General features: G+C 37.7%; 1 protein-coding gene across 1 annotated transcript in view; it reads left to right on the forward strand.

The window, feature by feature from the left end:
- URI1 (URI1, prefoldin like chaperone) overlaps positions 1-27,500 on the forward strand; it is an 85,287-nt gene that overhangs the window by 43,217 nt on the left and 14,570 nt on the right. The window contains exons 2-4 of the mRNA XM_019472527.1: positions 11,682-11,716; positions 15,756-15,834; positions 18,165-18,300. Coding sequence (XP_019328072.1) covers positions 11,682-11,716; positions 15,756-15,834; positions 18,165-18,300 — 250 coding nt within the window. The remainder of the gene's footprint in view (positions 1-11,681; positions 11,717-15,755; positions 15,835-18,164; positions 18,301-27,500) is intronic.

A 27,500-nucleotide genomic window follows, 5' to 3' on the forward strand; every position in this document is an offset into this window, starting at 1 on the left:
TGGCCGAAATGCCCTTTGAAACGACCCACGTCAGGCAGCTGACCGGCAGTTAGCAGGAGCGAAAGCCTCACGCGCTGGGGAGGCACCGGGCCTGCCCTCGCACACCCTGCGCTCTGCTTTCTGAATACTTGCCCTAACGCGTCTTGGGGACCGTTACAGTTACGTAAGCGTAAAGCGTGCATACGCAGCTCTCTGAAACGCGTGTTTTTCACCCTCTTTCACTTCTCTGTGGATTTTCCAGTCGCAGGGCCAATCACACACCTTTTTAAAACATGGTCCTGCAGGTAGGCCCGCTGCAAGGCCCAGCAGGTGCCTCTGAACTGTGCCATCTCACGGGCCAACTTGAAGAGCAGTTGTATAAAAACTAATTGTTCGTGACTTGCCTTAAAAAACATTGATTATGTTTGAAATGGATTTGAAAGAGCCAAACTCCTCTGCAAAAACGATTCCTGAGAATCTGGAGGCCGGTCCCACGTGTGGCCATAGTACAAAACTCGAGACACTTTTTCCTGCAGATGACACTCATGATCTAAGGCGAGTGGGCCCTGCCAATTTCACGAGTGTGATTTTGGGCTCGTAGGTCCCAGCCTTGCAGTGAGCTCTGTGTGGGTGCAGGAGTCACTATGGAACTTGTGGTTGTGTTCAGTATATTACTGGCACGAGTATGTTTGCCCACAGTCTGCGCGCCTTTCAATTTTTCTGCTCGTTCTTCTCACATGATTAAAACTTTCTAAAGCTGCTTCTAAGGTGCACATTAGAGCTCCTCAGTTGTAACGGAGGACTTTATCTTCAGTCTGTATTGCTTTGTCACACACTGGTTTAGTTAAGAGTAAGAAAACTGAATAACACATAAGTGGTAAAAAATGTGCCTGTCTGGAATACAGCGTGCAAAAATGTATCTAGTTTTGAATAGCACATTAGATCATTACTAAAAGATCTATGTAACCAGCTGACCGTTAGTGTGCATGAACAGTAAGAGGATCCGCTGGAATACTCTGCATCATCCGTTCTGCACGGAGAGTAACCCGTTATACTGATAACTGGTGATAGTAACCCATCTGCTGTGTGTAAGCGGATGTCTGTCGTAACTACGTAGAATTATTCCCAGTTCATGGTGAGACCCCTCTGTAAGCAAGTTTAAGACTCTTCTTAAACAGATCTGCTCCAGTGGAAAAGAGGCCCAGGAGACCGTTAATTAAGCCTCTGTTAGGCTGAGGTACCAAAATTATATTTTATCATAGGGAAACTTTACATAATTTCTGCAAATTGGCTAAAAAAAATTGTACACTTCAGTTTCAATATGAAATTATACTAAAGAACTACATATCTTGGTTACAATGGAGTGTCATGATGAAGATATAGTAGACTTTCCCTCTGTGCAATGAATATATATAATTGGATTACAACAGTATTTTCAGTTACGAAAATACTGTATTTTAAGATGGAGGAGGTCTTTTCATTTCAGCTGCCTCTTTTCAGAGATCCATATTTTTCTCACAAAATTACTGAAGTTGAAGGCTCATGTTTTGGTCTTAGCACAAAGATGAGGGAGAATTACTTATCCGGTACTTCGGTAAACTAGTAATCGTAGTATGAGCATCATAACAAATAGTAAAGTTATTTAGCCAGAACTATACATATACTGGCATTTAAGTGGGCACATATATTTAATTACTGTGATGTTGTGCTGTCCCAGTGACGCTTGATTAAGTATAAAGAAACCTATTTATTCCCATTAGTCTGAAGGCAACCTTTAGTGTAATAGTGAAATACAGCGGTATCTGTCTGCAGAATTAAAGATAATGTTTGAATCAAGGTTGATTATTTTAACATCCAGGCCATTATACAACCCTAGTTCAGCTATGAGTTTGAGCTTTTAAGTGCTAAAGAGCTGCTCTGGAGAACACGTGAACTGAGGCTTCCTTTCTGTTTAAAAATATTAAAAGAACAGGATGTTCATGACTTTCTATCTTTAATCTGATTGAGGCTGCAGCTTCCAGGTTTAGGACCCCTGGTGAAAAGCAATTTTAATTCTTGTTTAGGACTGTTTGCCTGTTGGACAGATTTCATCTTGTTAATTTGTAGTGATAGTAAGACCAAACTGTTATAAGCAATTTTCAGTGCTCCCACTAAAGGCACTTTGTATAAAAACATGACTTAGAATGTGTATCTTGGGGATAAATTGTAGAAGAATATCTAGTAATTTTCATGATAAAGACCATCATTGGAAGCACAGTGCCTGGGTAAAGTTTTGAATATTTCTGTAAGAAGAATATAATGTATGTATCATGGATTACTTGCAAAAGCAATATATGTTAGCTGAAAATACTGCATTAAATCTATTGCAAGTTAGTACAGGAATTATAAAATGAATATTTAAGTAGGTGGATTCTCATGCTGTAGAGCCTGCGTTTAAACATAATATTTGATATACATTTATTCCTACAATCAAATGGGTTGGGATTACTAACTGATAGGAAGTTGACAACTCGGATCTGTATGACTTGGTAAGACTTGTGTAGACAGTGAATTTACAGTGGGCTGATACGTTCTATAGTTTCTGAGCTATGCAACGAAGATACGCGTAATGGGAGACATTACAGAACCAATTAGACCCAAGAGACATTTGTAGAGTGCAAACACAGGCATGGAGAATTTAAAGGATTCCAGTGTTAGCTGGCAATATGAGGTGGTTTGGGTTTTGGTTTTTTTTTTATTGCACTGACAAACTTTTTTGTATTTTCCTTTTAGGAAAATTAGGACAAGAAAGTGACTCTCCTGTCACTCATCATGACAACAAAGCACAATTAGATTTAGTGCACCTATTACTGTAACTCATTGGCCACTGTGTATTATGACATATTCTTAATTTTTATGAATTTAAATGGTGGAGCTGTATGATCTGTAATTTCCAAATTGTTTTCAAGATCCTGGGTACTTGCTGTTTTTTTAACAGTTAAACAACTTGTAGGTGGGTTATGGGGAAACAATTCACGGAATCATAAATGTACACTCTTTTAAATTGTTTTCTTTTCTTCCTATATGAATTACTTCTGGGGCTGGTTGCTTCTGTCTAAGTCTTTTTCAAGTAATATCTGTGCTATGAAATCAGCAACTTAGCTGTTTTAAAGCTGTTCCTGCAGTCTGAAAAGGAGCAGCGAGACTCAGTAGGGTCTTCTACACTTCATGCTGCTGCAGGAGCCACTGGAGATCTGGAACTGCTTGCCTGCGGACTCAGCAGATGAGATTCAGTGTGCTTTCCAGTGCAGTGTCTCCCAGGGTATTGCACTTTTTCCAGCCTGCATCCAAGTTGACAGAATCTAGAGAAAGCCTGGGTATGAGACACCAGTGCAGTAGGACTTCATTTTGCACAGTAACTGTTTGAGAAAAGTTAACGTAGTGTCTGAAGCTTGGTTTGGCATGCTCCTTTTTAAAAGGACCTGTCTGAAGCTTCATTTGCCATATTCCTTTTTAAAAGGTACCTGGACAATTACCTCTTCAGAAACCTGTGATGACATCCACTCCACCCTGTCCAGTGCTTTTTTGTAATAGTGGGTTCCAATAATGTTTTCTCATGTGTTGCTTTCAAGTAAAAGGGCTAATTCAGTCATTATCTGGAAGCTTTCAATGTAATACTTACTGTTCCTCCAGTGTTAACTGATCATTACTTTTGCTTTTCGTAGTCAATATTTGACTATGTTCTTATTAGTATGAATTAAATACCCACTAGTTTATATAGTGTCAAGAATTGTGAAATAAATTAACAGATCTTAAATAGGTTTTTTAATGGTAATTAAAGTCAAACTATTCACAAAAGAGTTTAAAGAGTGTTGCCTTTATTCTGGAGTGGGCAAGTCTGTATATGTCCTGCTGCATCGGTAACTAAAACATGTAGTTGAGATTATATCCACGAAATTTAAATGTGACTGAATTGTGCTGCTCCTATAGACGTCTACAGATTCTGTGAGTAGATGCAGTGACCGGAGTACTGTTTGAGAATCATCTTTAGTATCTCTAGCATCTTTGCAGGTCTCTGTTCCCGAAGTTATGCTCATAACCTGTCTTCTCAGATTGTCTCGGGTACCCCTCGCCTCATGTATTTCTCTCCTCCTTTGAGACTGTGAACTTGTATTTTGTTTTAATTTGAAGTTCCAGTCTTGCAGATGGATATGCTAGCTCAGAGCTTGCCATCTTGAGGCCCTCAGAGCAGCAGCTGCACTGAGACTTCGTTTTTTTGTAGTGGGGCATTAGGACACTGGGCTGCACTGTGCGGTTGCTGGTTTTGTGGTCCCTCTTGTCTGCTGGCATAGGCTGCAATTTCACTGTTAGTGTAAGCTGACCGATGAATTGACTGCCATAAAAAGGGTGAATCCCTCCACCACTTTTGTACCAGCACTTGTGATCAGACTGCTGTGCGGTAGGAGGAATCCAGTAACGTGTGCCAAAATGGTCGTGTCAAATGCTAGCACGAATGTGGCAGGGGAAATGCAGAGCCAGCGATGGGTGAAACTGGACTGGCCCTTTGAGCCGTGGCCGTGCTCATACTGAGTCAGAGCAGCTGTGTGAAACGGTCTCAGTCATTTGTTCAAAAATTTCATTAATGATCATGTGAGTTATCCAGGAAGGAGATGACTTTAATTTGGTGAACAGCTTTTTAATCTTAGGTTTTGTTGTGACTGCTTGCTTCTTCCCTTGAGCAATTTTAGGGTTGCACATTTGTGACGCTGCTTAGTGACCTGGGTTGGGCTCCAGCTTAAAAACAAACTTCGTGGTTGACTTTTTGCTTCTTTTTTCCTCAGCCAGTGTGGTTCCCTAATCTGGTTGGTTGTGCAGCATCACAAACGTCCGCGAGCAGATTGTGTCGGGGTTGGAAGGATAAGATGGTAGAACTGAGTAGCTGGAGACAGGGAGGGATTGATGACTAGTTTGCTCAGGACTGCAGCTGAATGTTGAACCACAGCCTTAAGGTATGTCTGTGAGGCAGGTGCCATGGATCATGTCAATTTTAAGCTAGTTAACTCAGGTATTGCTAGCAGCATAGTTGTTGCACCATAGACAACATCAAAGCTTGCAAAACCTGCTTGAGATGTTTGGTAAGTTAGATCATGGGAGTTCTATGCTTATGTCGTCTGCTGCTGTCTTGGTACGTGAGCTAGCTTGCATATGGTATAGCCACATGAATATGTTTACCTAAAGTAAGTGAAAATACTAAGTTACAAGTTCCTTAGCTCTGTCTCAAGGTGAAGTTACGAGATGGATACTGACTTGCTACCAGGGAAAGATGAGACCTTACCGCAGTTTGTTCCTCACTTGCACCAGTTCAGTTGGCTCAGAGCTAATTAAACTCACTCACTTAGTGAAAAACGTCCTGCTGCTGTTGGGATTTTTGGTGGGTTTGCGAGTTGAAATGACTCCCAAAGGGGACTGACAAACAGCAAAACAGCATAAAGGTGTTGGGAACTCATGGTTGGAAGCGAGGAAGAAGGGTGCTGGCTCATGTGAGCTGACACTGCCTGCCTGGCCGTCACAGGGAAGTGGGCTGCCATGCTTACATGTGTGTGTGCGGTTACTGCAAGGTAACTGTAAGTTGTCTATGTGACCTATAACCACAGCAGTGGTCACAACATAAAATATTCTTGGGAGGGCAGAATCTCCCAGCTGGGAAAGGAGATGAGGCATTTTCTGTCTACTTCATAGTTCTTAGATGTAGAATTTTTAAGCTCCCAAAAATAATTTTGGTCAGAACTTAACTATTATTTATCAATAAATAAAAACTATGTACTACTTTTTCTGCAAAACTGAGAGACCCAGTTGTGTCTCCACAAGTAATATAAAAATAGTAGATCTTCACTTGTTTTCTTGTAGAGAAAGGTAAAAATTGTGGTTATATTTTTAAATAAGATTTTTTTCCTTTAGAAAGAAATGTTTGCCATGATTCACATTTCTTTCAGTCTCTCTTTTCCTTCAGTATTCTTCCCAAACATGTCTTCAAAAGGCAAAAGTTTCCACCCAAAGGGGGATTTATGTTAATAATTTGTTGAAATGTAGTGTTTTTGAGTAATATGATTTAATAAATGAATATGAGAGCTCAGAAATGCTTTCTTCCTTTTCCATTAGATCATACAGTGTGCCAACAGACTGAAGAACTTTTAATAGTTTTATTTCATTTTTTGATTGAAAATGGGGCTTTAGGAAAAACAATTGTGCAAATGTTAATTCTGTCTTTCTCCATCAGTGATTGCTGTGTTTTAGGCAAGTTCTGTGTAGTTTCCTAGAGGAAAAAATGAAAATTCATTTTAAATGTTTATTTTGCGTGTGGCTTGTTACATCCTTGTTACCAAGAGATGATTAAATATTTGACCATCCATTAGTGTTCTTCTGTAATGTAAAGTCATATTGTGAACTGGTTATTTCATCAGTAAACTTTTAGGGTTTGGGGGTGCGACAGAGAAATCTCATGCACGAGTTGCATGGCAGAGTGGGTCTTGATACTGCAAACATTTACAGATGGAGGCAGCTCGTGCATGTATCAACTGCAGTAAAAACTTGAATGTACAAGGTTAAGCAGTTAAAATTGTGCAGAGCTGGAGTCATCTGAATTAGGTCAGTAGTGGAAATTATCTTGGATTTATCATGAGCCTTGCAAACATGGATCTGCATTTCAGAAAACCAGCATGCACTTCCACTGTAGTTCGTGGAAAGTTCTGAACAACAGAACCAAGGTCGAGACTGAGATCTTTACACAGTCCCAAATGGCAGGGACAGTCTCCTGAAGGCAAATCATTGGTTTTAGACTTTATTAGACCCTTACTTTAATTACCACCTCATTACTTGCTCTGCTTCCACAAAAAGTATTCCATACTGTCATTTTCCCTAAGTAACTGAAAATGTGATTGAAAGGGATGTTTAAAGTGAGACTAATTCAAGATTAAATAGTCACAAATTATATTATTGCTACATGTAAACAAATTACTTGCATATCTCATTTTATTCAGATTACTTTTCAAGTGGTAAATAATGCTTTATCACTTATATAGTGCTCTTACATCTTTAGAGTGCTTTTCTCACATTAATTAATCATCATTAAACACTCTGAGGTGGGTAGGTTAATACTATTATCCCCATTTTGCAGATGAAGAAATGTAGACTGAGAGGTTGTGATTTGCTCAAGGCCATATAGAAGAAATAGAATCAGAGCTGGGATTAGATCTGTGTCCCTAGCTTCTAATTTCAGAAGACCAGCCAGATTGTGAGCCACAGTTTTGAAGCAAAATATCCAAGTATGCATGTAGAAACAGTACACATTTGCTTGGCCTCTTAGATACCTAACTTGCAATTTGTTTAAACAGAAACTTTGCTTTTGTGCCATGCTGTGTATTTCCACGTTCATACCCCCAAGTGTGGAAATTGCCTCTTACTCATTTAGGAACTCTTCCTAATCTGATGGGGCATTTTTATTTTCATCATTTTCATTGAAATTAACTTTCATCTTAAAAAGACCAGTTTCTAGTTAGACTTGAACATAACCGTGAGACTCGGATACAGCGGGTTTAGCATTGGTACCCAAAACTGTCTACAGATGATACCAGTACCAGCTCTGTTGCTTATAATTTTTCACGAGCTGAGACATAAATAAAATTCTGATTTGGCAGGTTGCCTTATTGCTGTTCAGAACAGATGAGAGAGAGAAGAACTACCTTCAGTGTGCTAAAACCATCACCTTTGTAGGCAGTGCCTAGCTGCTTAGTAGAGAGAGACATTTGCATGTGTGCAGTCCACCTTGGAGAACTACCTAAATAAAACAAAATAGTCTTGGACTGGAGAGGAGAGCAGAACTATTTGTGCACCACCTTGATAATCAGAAGCACCACAGAGAATTATGTTCAGCTGTTAGTAATGGGAGCGCGTGCAGAAGCAACAGGTAACAAAAAATGAGGTGGAAGAAAGAGGTGCCCTTGTACGTGAGGCTGAGGACCTGCTGGGGAAAGGTGGGTTAATGCGGAACAGGTTAGAGACCCGTGGGCATGTACAGGTAAGAATCAGCTTCGTGCTACAGCATCCTTCTCACCTGTCCTCATTCCCAGGGAAACGTTGCAAGTGATTGTCATGCTTGGCTGCCGAGTTAGGAGATCTGGCTTTTGTTTCTAGCCCTGTTCCTGACCAGCGTCAGTGGTTAAGTTAGCCTGTAAAATCAGTGCAGTGCTTTTCCAAAGTGCTGTACACTTTAATTCATGGAAAAGTTTTTGAGCTCTTCAGATGGAAGATCCCGGAGGTGGAATATAAGTAAATAGACTGGAAAGAGAGAAAGTGTTGGAAGATAAAAGGATTTTTCTGCCTTCAGACCGCTAATGAAGTCTTTGGCTGTATGATATGAGTTGTTTGGGGGGTGATTTGGAGTTACTAGCCTGGAAGCTGCCCAGTGTTCAGATTGGCACGATGGAACTGGGGGACACCTGGGACGTGATCACAGGTCTAAAGCTGATCCTTCAGCTCTGCTGTGACTCTGCTTGTGAAACCTAGAAACAAGACATTCCCTAAAAGCAGCAACGTACTCTTCCCTTAAAATAGCTCGATCTAGTAGTAATGAGCGCAGAATCAACATGTAATCTCCTGCTTTAATGGTTTGGTTTCTAATCCAGAAGGAATTACAGCTTGGGTTACAGGCGCACAGAGGTGTGCTCTCCCGGGTCTGTCCTGGGTGGCCGCTCGTGGAGCTCCCAGGTATGGCTCTGTCCAGTCAGAGGCTTGAGAAGCACTAAATTGTTTAACAAGTTGCTGTTGGAGGAAAGGAAGAAAACAAGGTATTTGCCCATTTGTTTTCTTTTAAGACTATGGAATGTGTTTTCCAACAGTGGATCCTGTTTTAATAACCAGAGCCATGATTAGGTAATGTTAAGTTTGCTGCAAGAGTAGTTTAATAAATATTTTAGTATGCAGATAAGCCATTGATAACTGCATGCATTCACAAACTCACACATTTTTATGCCTAAAAGGGGAGAATTCAGAGTTTATTGATACCATTTCCACTACGATGTCTTAAAAGTAATGCATAGTTGGTGGCACTAGGTGTCCAGACAAATTGAACTCAAATGAACAAACAAAACAGGTCATTTATTTTATTTACCCTGAAAGGAATTTTCATTCTTTAATTGTAACTCTAGATATAAATTACGTGTGGAAGAGAGACTAATGATTTTCCCATGTTTGATCAAAGGCAAAGAATCAAAGATTTGTTTATATATTTATTTGTTTCTTTGCTGTGATAAAACCAGTTGTTATCCAAACAGTGTGACTGACCTAATAAAGGACATATGCATAATTGATCTCCATCTGTTTTTCAATATTTATTCTCTCTCTATTTTTTTAATAGAGTTCCGTTCCAGAAGTGCAGCCTGAAACATTTTTAAGGTGGTATATTTTAGCACTTCTGTAAAAGGTCTCATTTTATGCTGGCCCTGAAACGAAAAGGTTCGTTGTTGGTTCCACCCTTTAGTATCCCTTCAAGAGAGATTATATCAAAGAAGAAGAATTAAATTAAAATTGATTTGTGTTATTGATTTTTCTGGTTTTTTTTAAAGGGGATAAAGGGCGATGGAAGCAGCGTATGCCCCTATGCTGTTTTACTGATGGACTATTTTTTAAAAACATAAAAAGCATATGTGGCCAATTTACATATTTACTAATTAAAAAAGCTTCCTGGAAACATTAAGTAGACTATCTTCTGTAACCTTTAACATTGTAGCTAATGGATATAGCCTGGAAATTTTCATAGAAGGTCCTCTAAATAATGTAAATGATTATGAATATGTAACTAGTTAATATGCAGCTACGAAAGGATTATCATGTAGAGGTTAATGAACATGCTGCTCTTACGGTTTGCAGGGCTTTTCTTTTTGTGCTTTTAGCTCACTTCATGCATGGAAAGTCATGTATTGGGAATGGAAAGCTTCCTGCCTTTTCCATCTTCCTCTGTAATGGGGCAATTAGGCTGGAACTTTCTTAAAGGATTTCATAAACATTTTTGTATGCTTAATTATGTTGTGTACTTCACAATCACTACCAAATCTGAAAGAATGAAGGATGTTGTTAGAATAGGCTCTGACTCTTCTGCTTGTTAGTGGTGGTCTCCATTGTGTGTTAGCATTGTTACCAAACATTGCTGCGTTGTATGATTTACACCTTTTACAGAAACTTTACTCTTAAAATGGCCTTAATATTAATAGCATGAATTAGATTTCTGAGTTGATGTCCTACAGAAGTCTGTACGTTTATTCTTAACCTTAAAAACAGTTAGCTTGCACATTAAGGAAAATATTTGCTAGGCATTTGATTTATAGGAGTTTAAAGCAAATGGCAAATTTGAACTTGGCTTACGTGGGACGAGCTACCTGGCTGAATTTCCTGATGGATTATGAAATAGCATAACCACAAATATAGAGCTGATGCTTTTCATTTAAGTACTTTACTCTGTTTAAAGAATTATCTCACAAAGTAGTCCCATTTTTTTAACTCCTATATGAGTAGAAAATGCAGGGTCTGAGATCTGTTCTGCAATAGCTGCACATATGCTAACTAAAAAAAAAAAATTGTCTTTCATTCTGTTGTTTGGAAAAAAAAAAGAATTATCTGCTCCAGCGATTTCAGTGGTACTTGAATGTATGTTACTGTTTTCTCTGCAAATTTTCTCATTAATTGCTTTCAAATGTTAGCATTATTTTGGCTATATGAAAAACAAAATTTGTAAAAAAAAAAAAAAATATCTAGAAAATGCTTATATTGAGAAGATGTCTAGACATATTTAATTGCCTCATGGCTTCATTGCATTTCATATAATTGAATGAAATTGAATTATATTTTTGGTAACCATTATTCAGAGGTCAGAATATGTTTTGAAAGACAAAATCTCCACGTAATTATGGCAGAGAAGGTCACAGGTTTCAGCATCTTGTCTGTTTGCTATATCTACATAGTCTAAAAACAGTTAAAAAAGAAAAAAAGTATTTCATTTTAACAATACGCTTTGTTTTGTAAATTATATTGGATCTCTTGGGAAAGCCTGTGGCATAAATAAATAAGTGAAATATTCAGATTAAAACTTCCTTTTTTTTTTGACACCCAGAAAGAACAGAAGGGAAGCCAGCAGCCCATAATGTCAAATATCCTTGTATTTAAACACTACAAAATTAATTTGTGCTTTTTCAGATTAAAACGGACAGTGCAAACATTTGTTGATGTACTGATAAAGGAAAAAATGTTTTTGGTGCTGTGGGGTTCATTTGTTTTTGTTTTTTAATTAATAAGTATGGAAGTTACTTGATGTCTTGTCATAATTTATGTTGTTTTCTTATTCTGCAAACATATAACACTGAAAATAGACTCCAGATTGCACAAACTACTACTTATCTTATATCGTGTGTCACCTAATAGTTATGGAGCAGGTATTGTACCAAAATATGAATTGAAAAGCTGTAATTTTTTCTGTGGTTATCAGTCTGCATTAGCGTGTGATAAAGTGTGCTGCTTAAGAACTACCATTCACATGCCTTTGCACTGACAAATAAAAATGTATATAGAGACACCACCAAATCTGTAAAGCTACTGTTCTAGTTTCTGATGCATTGACATTGCAGCTGTGTGCTTAGCCTTGTTTTTTCATGAGTAGTTATCTGTTTTAATGACAGGTGGTCACTAGCTGCCAAGAAAAAATCCAGCACTGGTAAGTGAAAAATGTTTGATTACATGCCTAAAATACTGATGAGTTACCTAGTTATATTTTAGTAAAGTACTGCTATTTATGCTAGTCATAGCCAAATCCTACTAGCATGTTTTGGGGATTATAGTTAGCGATAGCTCAGAATTATTGCAGTGTACTCTCTTTAAAATGTATATATTTTCCACTGATACCATTACTTTAAATCACAAATACACTGAACCTTAGTGTTTATACTTCTGTTTTAAATACCCAGCTCATTCGTCATTTTTCCCCGAGTAACCTTGTGGGATGAATGCTGAATTTGCCTGATTGGTGAAAAAGTACTCCCAGGGTAGAATTGATTATTCTTGTTGTTTTCTTTCTAACTATGGAGCAAGTAGGGAAATTCTGCTCCCCCACCCCAGATGCGCTAAAACAATGTGAACGTAATGTTTTCCTGTTTTTTTTCCCCCCAGTGAAGTATGTGATAAAGCTTAGTTTGTAATGCTTAGAAAGAAATGGTTTGTTATGTAAAAAAAATTATCTCTGGGCACTTTTTTCTCTGTTGGCAATCTACGGTTAATAGAAAACATGCTTAGTAAATAATAGTTTTGTATGGCATCTGAGGAAAATGTACATTTAATGGTGAATGAAATCTTATATTATGAGTTACTGTGAGATATAACAGTTGATCTTACAGATATCAAATTACAATATATCCATGCTGTGTTTACCATGATTTTACTGAGAGAACAACAGGAGCTGTCTTGATTATTGTCTGCAGGGTTATTGCAGAATCACAGCAACTGCCCCTTTAGTGGTGAGATTAAACCTTTGGTTATACACCATCAAGCATATAATATTTTAAATTTATTTTAAGAGGCTTTTTCTTCATGCCTGAAAGATCTCCAAGCAAATAATTTATATTTAGTGTGTATCAAATGTTTTTAGTTTAAATGCACATAGGCTGCAAGCACTGGATAAGAGGAAAAAAATCAAGGCAATCTATACACATCATCATATTAAATTCTGACTATTGGCTCGCAAAAATAATCTAAAACTAATATGTTTCATTTATGTTTAAAATTCAGAGACTGCATTAATTTTCAATAAGGGAAATATTATTGAAATGCCTACTGGTGCTGCTGTGGTGAAGTCAGGCAGAATATCCCTAGCACACGTACTTTCTCAGGAGCTTTGCAGTGTCTGTACCAGTTCAGTCCCGTGTGAAATTGTGCATGTACATTCTTTCACTAAGAGACAGTATTTTTCAGAAATAAACTAATTGACAGAGAAAGCCTTAAAATTCAAACAGATTTTTAAAAGTTTGGAAAGTTGTAACACTTATTTCCTCTTATAAAAATAGCTGAGGTTTGTGGAGTGGGGTGGGAGGGTTGGCTGTGGAAGGAGGAGTTGCTTGTGTGTTTGCTTTTATGCAGACTCTGGCCGTGGCCCCATGAACTTGGGGGTTTTGGGCACAGAATGTCAAAAGGAAAACCTAACTTACTGATACCTTTTATGTAGAAAAGCAGTTTATACAGCATCCATACAGTGTCTACTTTATAAAAAATTATTTCAAATTTAGTACCCTTATTTAGATCTTGATTGTGCAAGAGCTGAGTGCTCTTGTTTCAACTGAGTAATTTGTTCATACAAGACCTTTTAAGTAGTCAGTGACACAGAATGTTAAAAAGAATTGGGTGGATAACAACAGGGTTTTAAAATGCTCAGCTTCAATATATTTCCATTAAATTATTTTCTTTTTCATTTTTTGGTACACTTCTTGAAGTATGTTTCTAAAGCCATGAATCCAATAATCGGTCTGGTATGGGATTAAACATCTAGACGTGTGTTTCCCCTTCTAGGGACATGGTCATAGAATAGTCCCAATATTCATCCTCCCAGTTCATTTTGGTTCTTCATTGCGTATGGGGACTGAGCATAGCGCCGGCACACCCCAGAGCTCGTGTGACCATCAGCTGTAGGGAGAGGGAGGTCAGCTTCCTTCCTTAAGTAATGCTGTTTCAGGCCGATTAATTAAAAGGATTGATTTTAATTTTCTTTATCTCGATGGTCCAGTTCAGGATGTGGCCGCACTTTTAGAGATTCCCATGGTGGAGGTTTGCTCAGCAAAGGACAGTAGTCCCACTGAAAAAAGAAACATACTTTGCTCTGTAAAGCAAAATAGCTTTTGTAGCAAGTGATTTCTGCTGTACCCTAATCAGATTATTCAGTAACAGGCAGCAGTCAGACCTTAAAGGTAGTATCTTTTCAGATTAATGAAGAAACGTTGAGTGAATTTCAGCGATGAAACGATGGGAACGTTTAATCCTGCTGCGAGTGGGGGGGATTTTCATACCATTCTCTTCCCGTGGAGTCTTCTCTTTGCATTTGAGACCTGGGCAAGGCCTTCGGCTTGGGGGTTGTGTTTGTTTTTCAGCAAGTAGTTGGAGTGCATCAGTGTCTATTTCTCAAATACAGATCTCTGTGAGGCAAAGGCTGGATTCTGTAAATATCATTAAGTAATTGATTGTTATTGTTGACACCAAGTTGTCATATTGCTTCCTTCCAAAAACATCTCGGTGAATTTTGTTAAGATTCATGAGTTTGTCTTTCCTCTGTGAAGGATGTGAATTGTATTTTCACTTTGATGTGGGCAGTGGACAGAGAAACTTGCCTAAAAAGTCTGGGAGAAATCTGCTGTCAAACCAAAGCAGCAGCAGTCATCTTTTGTAAATCAATTATACGGAATACGGTTTTAATGTCCAAGTGGCATAAAAACCTAAATTCATTTTTTCAGGACCAGTTCAGCAACTTAAGTATGAAGTACTCCAGGTATAAAGTAGGGTGATTACAGCAAAGTTCAACTATGGAAGCAAATGAGTCAAAACATAGGAGTATCAGATAAGTTTTCATAATGAATGCTGAAGAAGATTTCACTCTGCTTATGAATCTAAGAAAATCAATGATAATATTTTGAGAGTTGTGTTATCAACTATGACATTCATTTTTCAGCACATTTATAGACTGCTTTCCTGAATCATCCTCAGAAAACCTGCAATTTGCATCTTGGGTCAGTGTTGTTAAGCGTGCTGCTCCGTGCTTTCAGTTGCCTTTTATTGCAGAATTTACTACCATACATGTGTTACTATTTTGAAGTACAAGTAAACAATATCATCAAACCTGACATTTATATGCCAGCTACTTCATGCAGGAGCTGATTTCTGACCATCTTCAGAGTGGTCCATTAAAAGACTTTTTCCAGCCGAATTTAAGAATATCTTCACAAAAGAAGGCTTTTTTAGAGGGAGTGTAGTTGCTTGTTTTGCACACAAAGGAAAATCCCTGCAGCAATTGAAATGCTGTATCTTGCAAAGTCCTCTGAAGAGCCAGGTGTCTACTGTGGGAATAATTTGTCTAAGTTCACCAAGCCATTTCTGTCTTGGGTAGCAACATGTAGCGTGAACCTTATTTACGTTTTGGATAGAGAAGCAGCGGAAGGGATGTTCCTCACCTGTATTGTCCCTTGTCAGGGATTGAAGGTGTGACAGAATGCTGGTGGTCAAGCCATCTTTCAGGAGTGTTGACTCTTGGTAGGAACACAGAGTTCATGTGAAAGTCAGAATTAATTAAAATTTTGCCCATTTATGTCAGCTCAAACCAAGGTCATGAATCCTTTATTAAAAGTGATACTTTGAAGAATTTGCCTCTTACAAAGTATAAACTGGATTTTCAGTTATTTTTCTAAATATTGATGGTGGTATAACTGTTGAACTTGAACATGGAGTGAGATATGCCAAATCCTAGTGAAAGAATTTGCACCATAAAAAATTCAAATTCATGCACGATCTAAAATAATCATGTCCCTATTTTGACACGTTATTCTAAAATAATCTAGCTATTATGTTTGTCATCCCAAGTCTTTTATAAATAAGTTATTACATGTGTTTAAGAGTACAATAGTTTATTTTTCTGTATTTTTGTGTGTCGTTGAATTACTAGCAGAAAAACATTAACTCTTTACTTTAGATATGAAATTGAATCAACTTGAATTTGTCAACAGGAAGAAGGTGGAGAGCGATTATGAGGCTCTTCAGGAACGACTCCGCACGTTGCCTGATAAACTGTCCTACGATATCATGGTATGTACGCTGTAGAGTTCACACAAGGAAATGGGCTAAAATTTTTAGTAACTGAGGTGTCTGCACTGGTGGTGAGGTGTTATCCAGGTTGCCATGCAGTACTTAGTAATGTTACATTTATTATGATAATAGTTAAACTTTTGCTTTTGTTTCTTTCTCTTTTCTTTGAAATCCATTATAAATTACAATGTTACTGACAACTGAGAACTGATGACATAAATGCTAACACAAAACCTGACATGTTTGATATGCTAATCTATTGTATAGAAAACTATAATTATGATTGAATTACGGTACTTAGTCATTTCCTGAGAAGAAAGTGGCCGTAGTGTTGCCTGATTCATGGAAATAAACCCTAGAACATTGATTTTTACATAAAAAGGTGCTGCTAATTTTTGTTTTGCCGATCTTCACATTGACATAGTGATCTTTTCTGGTGCTTTGAATCTTCCCTAACAACTGCACAGCTCCCTCGGTAAACTTTACCCTGGTGGCTTGCACTCACCAGAATTTCGACCAAATTGGCTTTTCTCTCTTTCTCCTCCCCCGCCCCCTTCTCAGGTCCAATTCAAGATATATCTTTGAAGGGAGGGAAGTTGTGCTGTAAATAACTGAATGGCTAACTTCAGCATAAAGTGTCTGACTACTTTCTTCCTTGGCAGCCTGGCTCAGCGTATAGAGTTGAGCTGTTAGTAAGATGGCGTTGGAGTACGCTTACCGTGTGGGAAAAGAGAGTTTCCCTTTCCTGTGCTAATGATTCAGCTCTGGATTTTATGTGTGTAGTCCCATCACCACGTGTATATGCTTGGCCACATGATGTAAAGCAAAAAGATTGTGTTGTTTTCAAGCATAGAAAAAAACCTATTTTAAAAAAGCTAGATAGGGCTTATTCTTAGTTAAAGCAACAATGTCAACTCACATCTGCTATTTTAAATGTATATAAATAGTTCCTATCCTGTTAGCCAAATATTTTCATATGTTTTCAATTTTGCTTTCATCATTTTGGGGGAAGAGTGAATAGGCAAATGGTGCAGTCTGCTACTTGAAAACCAAGTCAGGAAGGGTACGTGTGCAGGAAAAGCACATTCTGCATAGTCTTAACGTCAGGATCCTGCCTGCTGCAGAATTGTTTCAAGCATTGGTACCTTCCTGGATACTGAAGCTATGGAAGATCGCTTTCCAAGGAAACAGATCCACCAGGCCAAATGCTCTGCTTCAGCACAAATGTGGTGAGAAAGCAAGTGATTATCCTGAGGATATGAAGAAGGCAGCAGAGGAATAAAGTAGAAGGAGCTGATACAAACTGGCTGAGACAGATCTCTTTTTACCCTAAGAAAGAGAAAACTTGACATGGATGTGGTTCTTAGCTTTTTGCCACCTCCACTTAAACTTTAATTTGATTTTGGTCTCCTGATTTCTTTGCGATTGAAGCCCAAAGGCAGCCAGGCAGGTGGCAGTAGGTCTGAGGGTAAGAATGCAGGGGGCTGGTGCAGGAGACAGGAGTGAGGGTGGCCAGGGTCCTCCTCAGTGATAGGACTTGCCCAAGCACCATCTGTAAAGCGTGGGCTGTGGAAGGCGTCTTAAATCGTAAGAATAATGTCCCATACATTGTAATACGTGTTAAAATGGGGGTTACGTGTTTTAAGAAGCACCTCTTAAAAGTTACAGAATGTGTTTATCACCAATGTACTCCTGTCTGAAGTATTCTGGTTCTATGTATTGGTTCCTGTGCCTGGAGGACCGGCGTTGCTTGGTGGAGCACTGCTCGAAGGCTGCGGTCTGCATACCGGTGAATGATAAAGCAGTGAGGTTAAGCACAGTCTGCGATCTGTGCTTACACTGAAGTTTCTGGGTACTTACTATTAACATTACAGATGCTGAGAAAAGCAACTCATCTTTGAGTTGGCCATACCTATTTAAGCATTTCAAAAAATTTAGCAAAGCTAAACTTGCTTTTATTAGGAATTGAATGGAGTCTGTGTATAACAAATATGTAACTCACCTAAATGATATTTTTATTATCAAGGCTTACATGTTAGGATTAAGTGAATTTGTTTTCCATGTGAGCATTCAGCTATACTATAGTTTAATGTCACAAAACAAGTTTTCTAGTTAAATGCCACTTTTCTGATTTTGTAAGTGCAATACTAAATTCAAATGGATCTGGTAATTTGAATATTTATGAAGGGTTAGTCATTAAATAACTGCTGTAGAATTTTTATTTCTTTAACTCTGTTTTACTTTTTTTTTTTAAAAACTAAGACATGAATGACTGTCTAGGTTTTATTTTCACTAGTGATTTTCAGCTGTTTCTTCTGTGCCTTTGACAGGTACCTTTTGGTCCTCTTGCCTTCATGCCAGGAAAACTTGTCCACACCAATGAGGTTACTGTTCTCCTTGGGGACAACTGGTTTTCAAAATGCTCAGCAAAGCAGGCTGTTGCGCTGGTTGAGCACAGAAAAAAACGTATGTATGTTTCTGAACATAATTTAATAGTCAAAATTATGTATCTTTGTATTAATACATAAACGTAGTAGCATCTACACCGATCTTTTTTTTATGAGCTAGCTAACAGAAGTCTCATTCAGATGTAATACCAATTTAGCACCTTATTTTCCATCTTTACTTGGTATTTTATTGGATATATCTAATTTTTTTTAAACATCTAGCCAGAGCTTTATTTTTTTTTTAATGATACACCAACTTAAGTTACCAAAATTCAGGTTTTGATGTTAGGTGTTAGATTACAAGATCAGTCAAGATTTGCTTGTTTGTTTATTATACACAAAAGTAAAAAAAACCCAAACAAACTAAAAATCCCCTATCACTTTTCTTTAATGTGAGAAATGCTGTATTCTTTTCCAGAAAGTGAACCTCATGTTGTACTTTTGCTCTTAGTTACCTTATTCTCTGTTTTCTGTTCCCTTGTCCCTTCTCTTACTACTTTGCTGACTTGTCCTCTGTTTTGTTTTTTTTTTTTTCCTTTGTCCATATAATTTTCCAGCTTTCTTCTCCCTCTACACATGCTTTACTCCTGCTTGTTGGGTTTTTTTCTCACTTGCTGCTAAGCTGTGTATCTGCCTCCTGCCCTTGACGTTTCTGTCCATTGGTGTGGAGAGATCCACTGGATCTCCCCAGATCAAGTGCCGTTGGTGACCACCAAATTCATCTTACGTAGCAGTAGGTCAGAGGCAGATAGGCAATTCCTGGTTTTGTTTCCAGCTCTTTTTAGTTGGTGGTGGGATCCTGGTTTTGAAGAGCCAGGACCACCAGCAAGTGGTGTGCGTGGTGCACTTTGGAACCTCTTTGTGTTAGAAAGAATGAGAGCCTAAAATATTTGATGTAAATGTCAAGGAAGGAAAAGCACAATAAAATGGAAAATAAATTGGTACCTATTAGCCTTTGCTGTTTGCTTCAGATAAGCGTTTCAGTAAATTTTTTTCATATTGGTTTTACCTATAATCTGTCTCATTTGTGAATGAGTGCTCACTGCAGCTTTACCCTGTGTATGTGTAACACAACAATTTACACTGGATTTTTGTGTGTAAGTTCAGCTATCCATGTTGCTGCCTGCAGCAGAATACCTCAGAGGTTTCCCATCTGAATACTTTTTTTTTTCAATTCTGAGCAAGCAATATTTGTATAAGAAAAGTTTTTTTTATAAAAATTCATTTGCTGTATTACTTTAAAGTATGCCTTTATGAAGAACATTACAAAAAGTATGTAATTTGTATTTTACCTATTATCTTTCTTAATCTGGTTCTCCTGACACAACTTTGCAATTTTCTTTCTTACTGAACTGAATCTACATTATTTATTGTGACTCTTGCGAGATCTCGGGTCCATAGCTTTTTCCTTGATCATCTGATATTTTTTTCAGTGCTGCAGAATATTTTTGTCACTGTTACATTCAGTGAAATCATTTGACCTTTGCATAGTAGATGTTTGAACATTAAGTAGTCTGCTGGGAGACACACAATAAATGCTGGATTCTTTCCTTTATGATCTTTTAAATTGCATTTAAAATACGAACTCAGAAATACTCATTTCTTTTAAAGCAAAATAGTCATTGATGCCTGGATATAAACCCATCATTCAGCTGATAGTTCACTTCAGCTGTGTGATGGCTGCCAGTGGGAGGCTCCAAAACACTGATATTAACTAAAAACTTTTTATTTAAAGGACTATTTTCAGTTTTGGATTATAAAAACCATATTAGTACATATGATTCTGAAAAAACTAAGTATTTCTTTTATATATATACTTTTGTCCTTTAAAAAACAACTGACTTAAACTCTTTCAACCATTTTCACAGTAAACGAGGGCAACTTAGAGGAGAATATTGGAGATTTTATTTGTTTATTCTAATCAGAAAAAAAGTTATGTACGTGAAAGACCTGTAGGCCATTGCTATATAATATGAATTGGCCACTTGTGACACGAATGTGAAAGGCTGATGTTTCACAAGTATTAGTTTAAAGTCTCTTTTGTGTATTGCACTGTAGTTATTTTCATAGGTATGACTTCTGATTTCACTGGCATTTTGTGAGCATAGGGGCTTCATAGTTTACAGGGTGATGTATATTGGGCATTATCATTACATTGACACAACGTGATTTGATTTTCAGTACATAATCTTTTTGTTTTGGACATAAATTTTGTGAGTAGGTCATACACACTGGAAAAGAGGGCATGCTTACTGCAGGGGATTACATTGCAAGCAGTCCCGAATGTCCTGTGTGCCAGTCGAAAGGTCCTAACACAGCAAAGCTTTTTTTAAGCATGTGCTTAAGGCCAGTGTGTGCTTAAAGGCTTTGATATATAGGAATTGGGGTCTGAACAGAGCAAAGAAAGGCTCATGCTGAAATTGCTTCCTGAACAGAAAGCTGGCAATATTTGTTGATGGTTTGTTTCTTCACTGACCTACTTTTTTTTATTCAATATTACTCTATTTAATTTAGGTGGATATTTTTTCATAACTGTGGTCAAATGTGTTCAGATAATGAAATGAACTTAATTAGCACTAATAATTCAGTGCTTTAACAGAAATTAAGAGTTATAAGGAAATAAATGCAAGACATTTTCATTGCTTACCATATCTTGTGTCCCACTCTCCTGAGCATCTGTTCAGGGTTTAAGTTTTCTAGTGGGACTGGCTCTTAGGTAGAAAAGGGTAAGAGATTCCTGTAACTCACTCACTTCTGAGTGTTGTTTCTTGCTGGTTCTGGGGAGTTCTCTTTATTGCCTGTGACTAGTTTTGCACGGATCTGCCCATTGAAGACCTCTGGTCACCGGGGGTGTCCCTGTTTGCCTTTGAGGACACCACTGCCCTAACAGTTAATTTGATCAAGGTTCATAGAAAATTTTCTTTACAGTTTGATTCCTTCTGTGTATGTTGGATGTATACAAGAATGGACAATATGATTTTGCATGCTTAAGCAGTAATAGTACCAGATAAATCAAACAATATCTGAGTATAAAGCCTTGGAAGTTAGGGGTAGCAATAAGAGTGTACTATATATAAAAGCTTTAAATATTACTTAGTACTAATTAGGTCATCCTTTTTGTCTTAGTAGTTTTGTTAAATTTACTTTTTAAAGGAGAACGAGTGAGAAAATGTTTGCTTCTGTGGAATAGAAAAATGCCTAGCCACAGCAGATTAATTTTTTGGTTAAAATTTATTTAATTGAAAGGAATAATTGAAGGGTGACTGTACTGAATATTAAAAGTAAATGCACTTTAACTGACATAGCTGTAGGAAGCCCTATTTTGGGGATACATTTTTGTTTGCTTAGCTTTTGATTTAGATGCAAACTGTTCAGCACTGTGATTGGTTGAAATGTATTTGATAAAATTTGGGACAGTCATTCATATCAAATGAGTGACTTTTTCATAAAATATTGATCGTGTCTTCTTGAATAATACTTGAGTTGCAGTAGATCTTTCATTTGCTGCACATTTTTCTGACATCCTAGATGTTCAGTTAGTTTCAAAACTGTTAAAAAACATAAATAAATCTAGTGAAGTTTATGGAATTGCCAAGTATATTTTTAATTGTTTTAAATTTGTTGCAGTTTGTTAAACCAGGTAGTACAGATAATGGGAAACACTTTACACATATGTTTGTGTGTAAAAATGTGAAGAAATAGTGAAGTAGATTAAAGGATATGCATGCCAAATTCCATTATAATAAAAGAAATTAGCTTTTTAAGTATGTCACAGTTTAGCACAACAATAATGCAATTGTAGTTTTTTCTCTTACAATTATCTTGCTTAAGGTACTTCACAATATTTCTGTTCTCCTCAAGGCAAGACTGTATTGTCTCAGAATTCAAAGAGGGAATAAAGATTCTTTTTGTGAATATGGGATTATATCTTTTACGTGTTTGTGATGATATAAATTACGTTTTTTCTCTATATCAGTAATCGCATTAATTCTTTAAGATGGGAAATTTTTCATTACAATAGTCCCTGTGGTAGTTACTATAGAAAGAAATGAAATAGATTTTCCTTGTAAATATTTGTGGATTAATTCAGTATGCTAGGTATTCCAAGTGTCTAAACACTTTAAAAGGTGGGCAATTAAAACATGCACACAGAACTAGGAGTGGTTTTATTGTGTTAAAAATTTATCAGATTAAAAAAAAATCCCACTTAAAGGAGAATTGTTGAACTACTTAGCAATTGTGTCTTCAATATATGTAAGAATACCCTTGCAGTGTCATGCTGCAAATGAATTCATGAAATGAAAATACTGATTGCATTAACATACAGTATTGTGATAGTACCCGATTGTAAATTGCAGTATGTAACCTTTAATACAAATATTTGTGTCAATCAAAATTGACCGATAGCTTAGTATACAGGGTTTAAAAGATACCATTGTTTTTAATAAATAAGATGATCCAGGCGGATGAGGAGCAGTTTGAATTTGTTCCTTATCAGCATTTCCAGAAAAAAGGATATTGTCTCCAAAATATATGATAGGAAGGCTTTCCATTTCCCATCTGTGAATGAGTGAGGCCTTTAGAGGTTTTAATGTTTCATCCAAGGGTGAAAATAACTTCCTTTATATTCTAAAGAATGTAACACAAACTTGCCTACATGCAGGCAATGTTACAAAGAAATCTAGCTGTTGCTTTTCTTTATAAAAAACCAGAAAAATTCTGCTGGTTTTCTGCATGATGGAGAATTTTCTTTCGCTGTGCTTTTGAGCATTTTTTTACCATTTTTTGCGATTATCATTTTTTAGTTTGATAACCTCTATCAGTTCCTTCCTTACCCTTGTTAAGTTAGGGGCTGATTCAGTGTAGTGCTAAGTGCTCTAAATTTGCTCTGCAGTTCCCAGGAGGTGTTTGGTTTCTCACAGGACTACAGTCTAGGTATTTTAACCAGAACACAGTGGAAGAAAGTAAGGAGAATAGACTCCTTTCTGTAAGTTATATATTGTGATTCAAAGAAGCCCCTACCGTTTTATAATTCTTACCGAGCAACAGAGGAGTTGTCTGAATGCCACCCTCCTTCATTTAGGAGGAATTTAAATGTATTAATATAATTCTAGCAATTACATAGGTGTGTGAACCTAAAAGAGAAATGTGTTGCATTTACTTAGTGTTCCTAAAGCCAAATTATCTATACAAATTTTTACAGAAGAAAATGCAAATGACTTTGGTTTTGATACCAAGGGAACACGGAAAACAGAATGAAGGTTGTCTTTAAGAGGCGCAGAGCTGCTGCACAAAGGGTTGCATTGCATTTTAAAGAACTAGTGCAGTTGCTGTTATAAAGAATGAATTTATTTATGTTGTTGCAAGCACAAAGAGAGCTTAAATCCATATACACAAAAAGCAATCAGGATTCTTTTTTGAATCTTAAATGCATCACTAGAAAAATGAACAGAAAAGACTAGAAAAACAGAGAAGGGTGTTTTGAAAAGCTCTTAGTAGATGCTACTTTCTTGTAGCGGATCTTACTTGTTTCAAGTAACCTGTGATAGTTTCTTGGACCATTATTGGCTAAAAAAATATTTTGTTGCAGATTAAATATATATTTATCGAAATACAGTTAAATCCTCAGATGATTGATTCACTTATGCAGACCCTTAAAAGCAGGAAAATAAGTAACACTTAAAATAGCATGCCGTAACTCAACCCATTAATAGTATTTGTAATTGTATTGTAGTGCTGTACTTTTGCAAGGAAATACCTTCCATCTCCAAAGAATTCAGAAGTGGAGTTTGTGCGTTAGATTGCATGATACTTTACCTCCAGCCTCAGTAATATTAACATGCTCCATTAACAGACTGCATGATAGGTATTCTTGTTTTGTTCAGGGGTCAGTCATAATTGTGCTAGAAATTGCTGATCAAAGATTTTGCATGCAGAATGCTATTCTGTGGTTCCCCCATGTAACTTCCCTTCTGTACCTGAAATGGGATGGTGGCAGCCCAGCATTTCCATGGTGGAGAGTGAGAACCGCTGAGGTACTGCCTTCAGGTGCGTGTACTCGGTTCTCACTCTGGAGGAACTGAGCCACTGTCAGTAATTGAGGTAGGTGGTTGTTCCCTGGCTTGTATAAACACTCTGTGTATATATAACCATCTTAAGACTGGTTACCTTCTACTTGAGAAACCGTGTTAGACGATGAAGAGGTCTTAACTCTAAATCTCAATTGCATACAGAATTCTTTGTTAATCTAAAATTTCTGTCCAGTCACCTATCCTCAAAGGAGATTATTTCCTAACTTTTCAGTCTTTTTCTTCTATGTTATATCCACGAGACTCCCTGGAAGACTAACTGAACCTAGCAAGGTAGACCAGGCTTCAGCTTCATCTCAGTTTGTCCTGTTTCACAAAGTCTGACTTTTCAAAATAGATCAACCTGTTCTCACTATTCTTGTCTGTTCTTACTATTTAAATCCCAGTGTAACACACAGTTTCCAGAAGTAACTAAAATAATGTCTACGATTCCCTAAATCCTTATAGACAACACTCCAAGGACATTAATGTCAAACTCAGATAATTACAATTTGTATCCAGCCAAGCTAATTAACCCATTAAAGCCAAAATGCATAGATGAGAATTTGTGTCAGTTTGGCATTAGTACGTTGTCATGTCTTGTAAAATCTGGCTCCGGTGGACTTCATTTCAACAATATGAAATGTGTTCCCCAATTATTTTTTTCATCTACCCAATGTATACGTAGCAAGCAGAGGGCTGCTTCTTAAAAATGGCTAATCATGGTGTAAGGAAATCCAGTCAAGTCCTTTCAGACTAATAAGGGAGCTGGGAAAGAATGATCTAAATGTAAAGAAATCTCGCTGCCTGTAAATATTCAAAGGCTGCTGCGGAGAGGAAATCTACATATCCTGATTTCTGATTCAAATACCTTTTCCTTTTGGCGGTCCTGGAAAACAGTCCTAGGGCCTCTGGCTTGTCTGTGGTGCTGAACTCTCTTTCCAAGCGGTTTAGCTGAGACATGTAAATAGGAACTACTCGGGTTCACCTGAAAGCCATGTCAGACTTTTCTCAGATTATTGGATGTGACAAAGTTGGACAACAGCCTCTGGTTCAATCCGTCTTAAAAGGCTCTAAGAAGCTTAAACCACAGGGTAGTAAGAGGAGGAGACTATGGAGCCTCTCTTACTCCTCCAATATTTTCCTAGGGGGTCTCAATGAATAAAAAAACCCTGTAGTTTGTTAAGTGAATTGTTTCTTGCTAGATACGGTACATTTTAAAATTCAGTGAATGGTGTTGGAGGCTTTTAGGATGCGCAGTGGCAAGTTTAAAACGCGAAACCCTGAGCTTCCCCTGCAGTTACGTGCATGAGCCCTTTTCCAGGAGACCCCTTCTTCACTGAGGGGCCTGGCCACGGGAAGGTCTCTCCTTTGGCCGACCGGGAGCCCCGGCTTTCCGCTGGCGGGGGAGGCACAAGCGACCGAGTGGGCTGACCGGGGACACGGGGACAGAGCGTCGCAGTAATCCCAGCTGTCCGCTGACGTGCTGTGTGGCCCAGGGCAAATCACTTAAACTGTCTGTTTCTTCATCTGTAAAATAGGAGAGAGTAATACTTACCTCCCTCGCAGGGCGCTGGGCAGATTAGTTAATGCTTGTACAGCATTTTAAAATAAAACACGGTGTGTAACTGCTCAGTCTCCTTACCTAACAGAGCAAACCAACGCGTTCCCGTCTGGAAAGCAGCATCGCAAGCTGGTGCTTCAGAAGTAGCGTAACCTAGATGGCTGTTGAACAATATTTAGATATACAGGCAATGACTGAGACACTTGTGGTGTTTAAGAAACAGCTGAGCATCACATTTACTATGAATGTAAAATAAAAGCCTGAGGAAAATTGGTCTCAAGCTAGATGTTTATGTATATTGAGACTACCTTCAAGAGCTGAAAGCACAGATGGGAGCATTTTGTGTGAAAACTATCACCACCTCTCTTTGATGTGGACTTTGGAGGGTGCCTTATACGCTGAAAAAAGCTGTGGATGACATTGATAGGAATTAACTGAAGAATAAAAGCTGCGTGTGAGACGTGATTGCTGCTGACTGACGGAAGATGAGGCGGCTCTCGAAGGAGTTGTGTAAGGGGAGCAGGACCCTGATTGCGTGTGGAAGGAGCTGTGTCCTCTGAAGGGTGTGTGTTGGCACTGCTCAAGATATCGAATACTTTCTGGAAAGAGTATTTCATCCAGTAGGAAATGCAAATGCAGAGCATTTTTCAGGGGAGAATCTTAAGCTATTTCTTAGAAACAGCTTAACTAATGGAGATGACTGCACATTTGACACATAGGTGGTTGTTTGGTTTAAAGGCTAATGCTTTTGAAATACCCTAAAAGTCTGAGCTGTGTCTTCATGCTTCTTGTTGGAAAGGATGGACGTTTGCTTGAGTAGCCTTTTCCAAAATGCATAATGTTCTTTCTAAACTATTTACTGCAAGTAATATATTTTTAAGGAATTGTATTTGATACACTGTGAAATATCAACAGGGAAAAAAGCATAAGATACTGGATCTGTTAAAATTAGGATGAGAGTAATCTCACATGCTTGGTGGTCATTGTGTTTTGCCTGACTGTTTCATGTATAATTTCCTCTTCTGTGTGTGCAGAGGGGGAGGAGGGATCTGAACCTGTTTGTAGAATTCCGAGTCACTAAGTAGATTTTATTTTGGAAGAACAACTACAAACTCATTTCGTCTACTTAAGTGCATTTTGTAATCATTCTGTGATTATTAATATATTTTCACACATCCTTATCTGAAAGGCCTATCATTACAATAAACGCAATGTCTGACCCTAGCCAAAAAAACGTATGGGGAGTAGCTATGTATGTACTATAACTTTTTAGGATTAGCCTCTAGACCAGAGAGATACTTAATCAAATACTAAAGTTTACAGGCAAAAGGAGAGTTAAAGAAAAGAATAAGAATACTGAGAAAATACTTTGAAAATAGTTTTTCAACTAGAGTATTTTGTGGTTAAGTTTTCCCTCATGACATGTTCCTGTCTGTAAAATGGGAATAGCAGGGTGCTCTGCCATACTTGTATATTGTGAAAATAAATAATTTGGGGTGTATGTGGTTTTTTACATGCTACAGTACTGGTGATCATGTAAGTATCATAAATAGAAGCAATGCCGAGGAAGGAGCTAGCTAGATTCGT

This window comes from Aptenodytes forsteri, unplaced genomic scaffold, assembly GCF_000699145.1.
Source record: "Aptenodytes forsteri isolate BGI_AS27 unplaced genomic scaffold, ASM69914v1 Scaffold356, whole genome shotgun sequence".
Lineage (NCBI taxonomy): Eukaryota > Metazoa > Chordata > Aves > Sphenisciformes > Spheniscidae > Aptenodytes > Aptenodytes forsteri.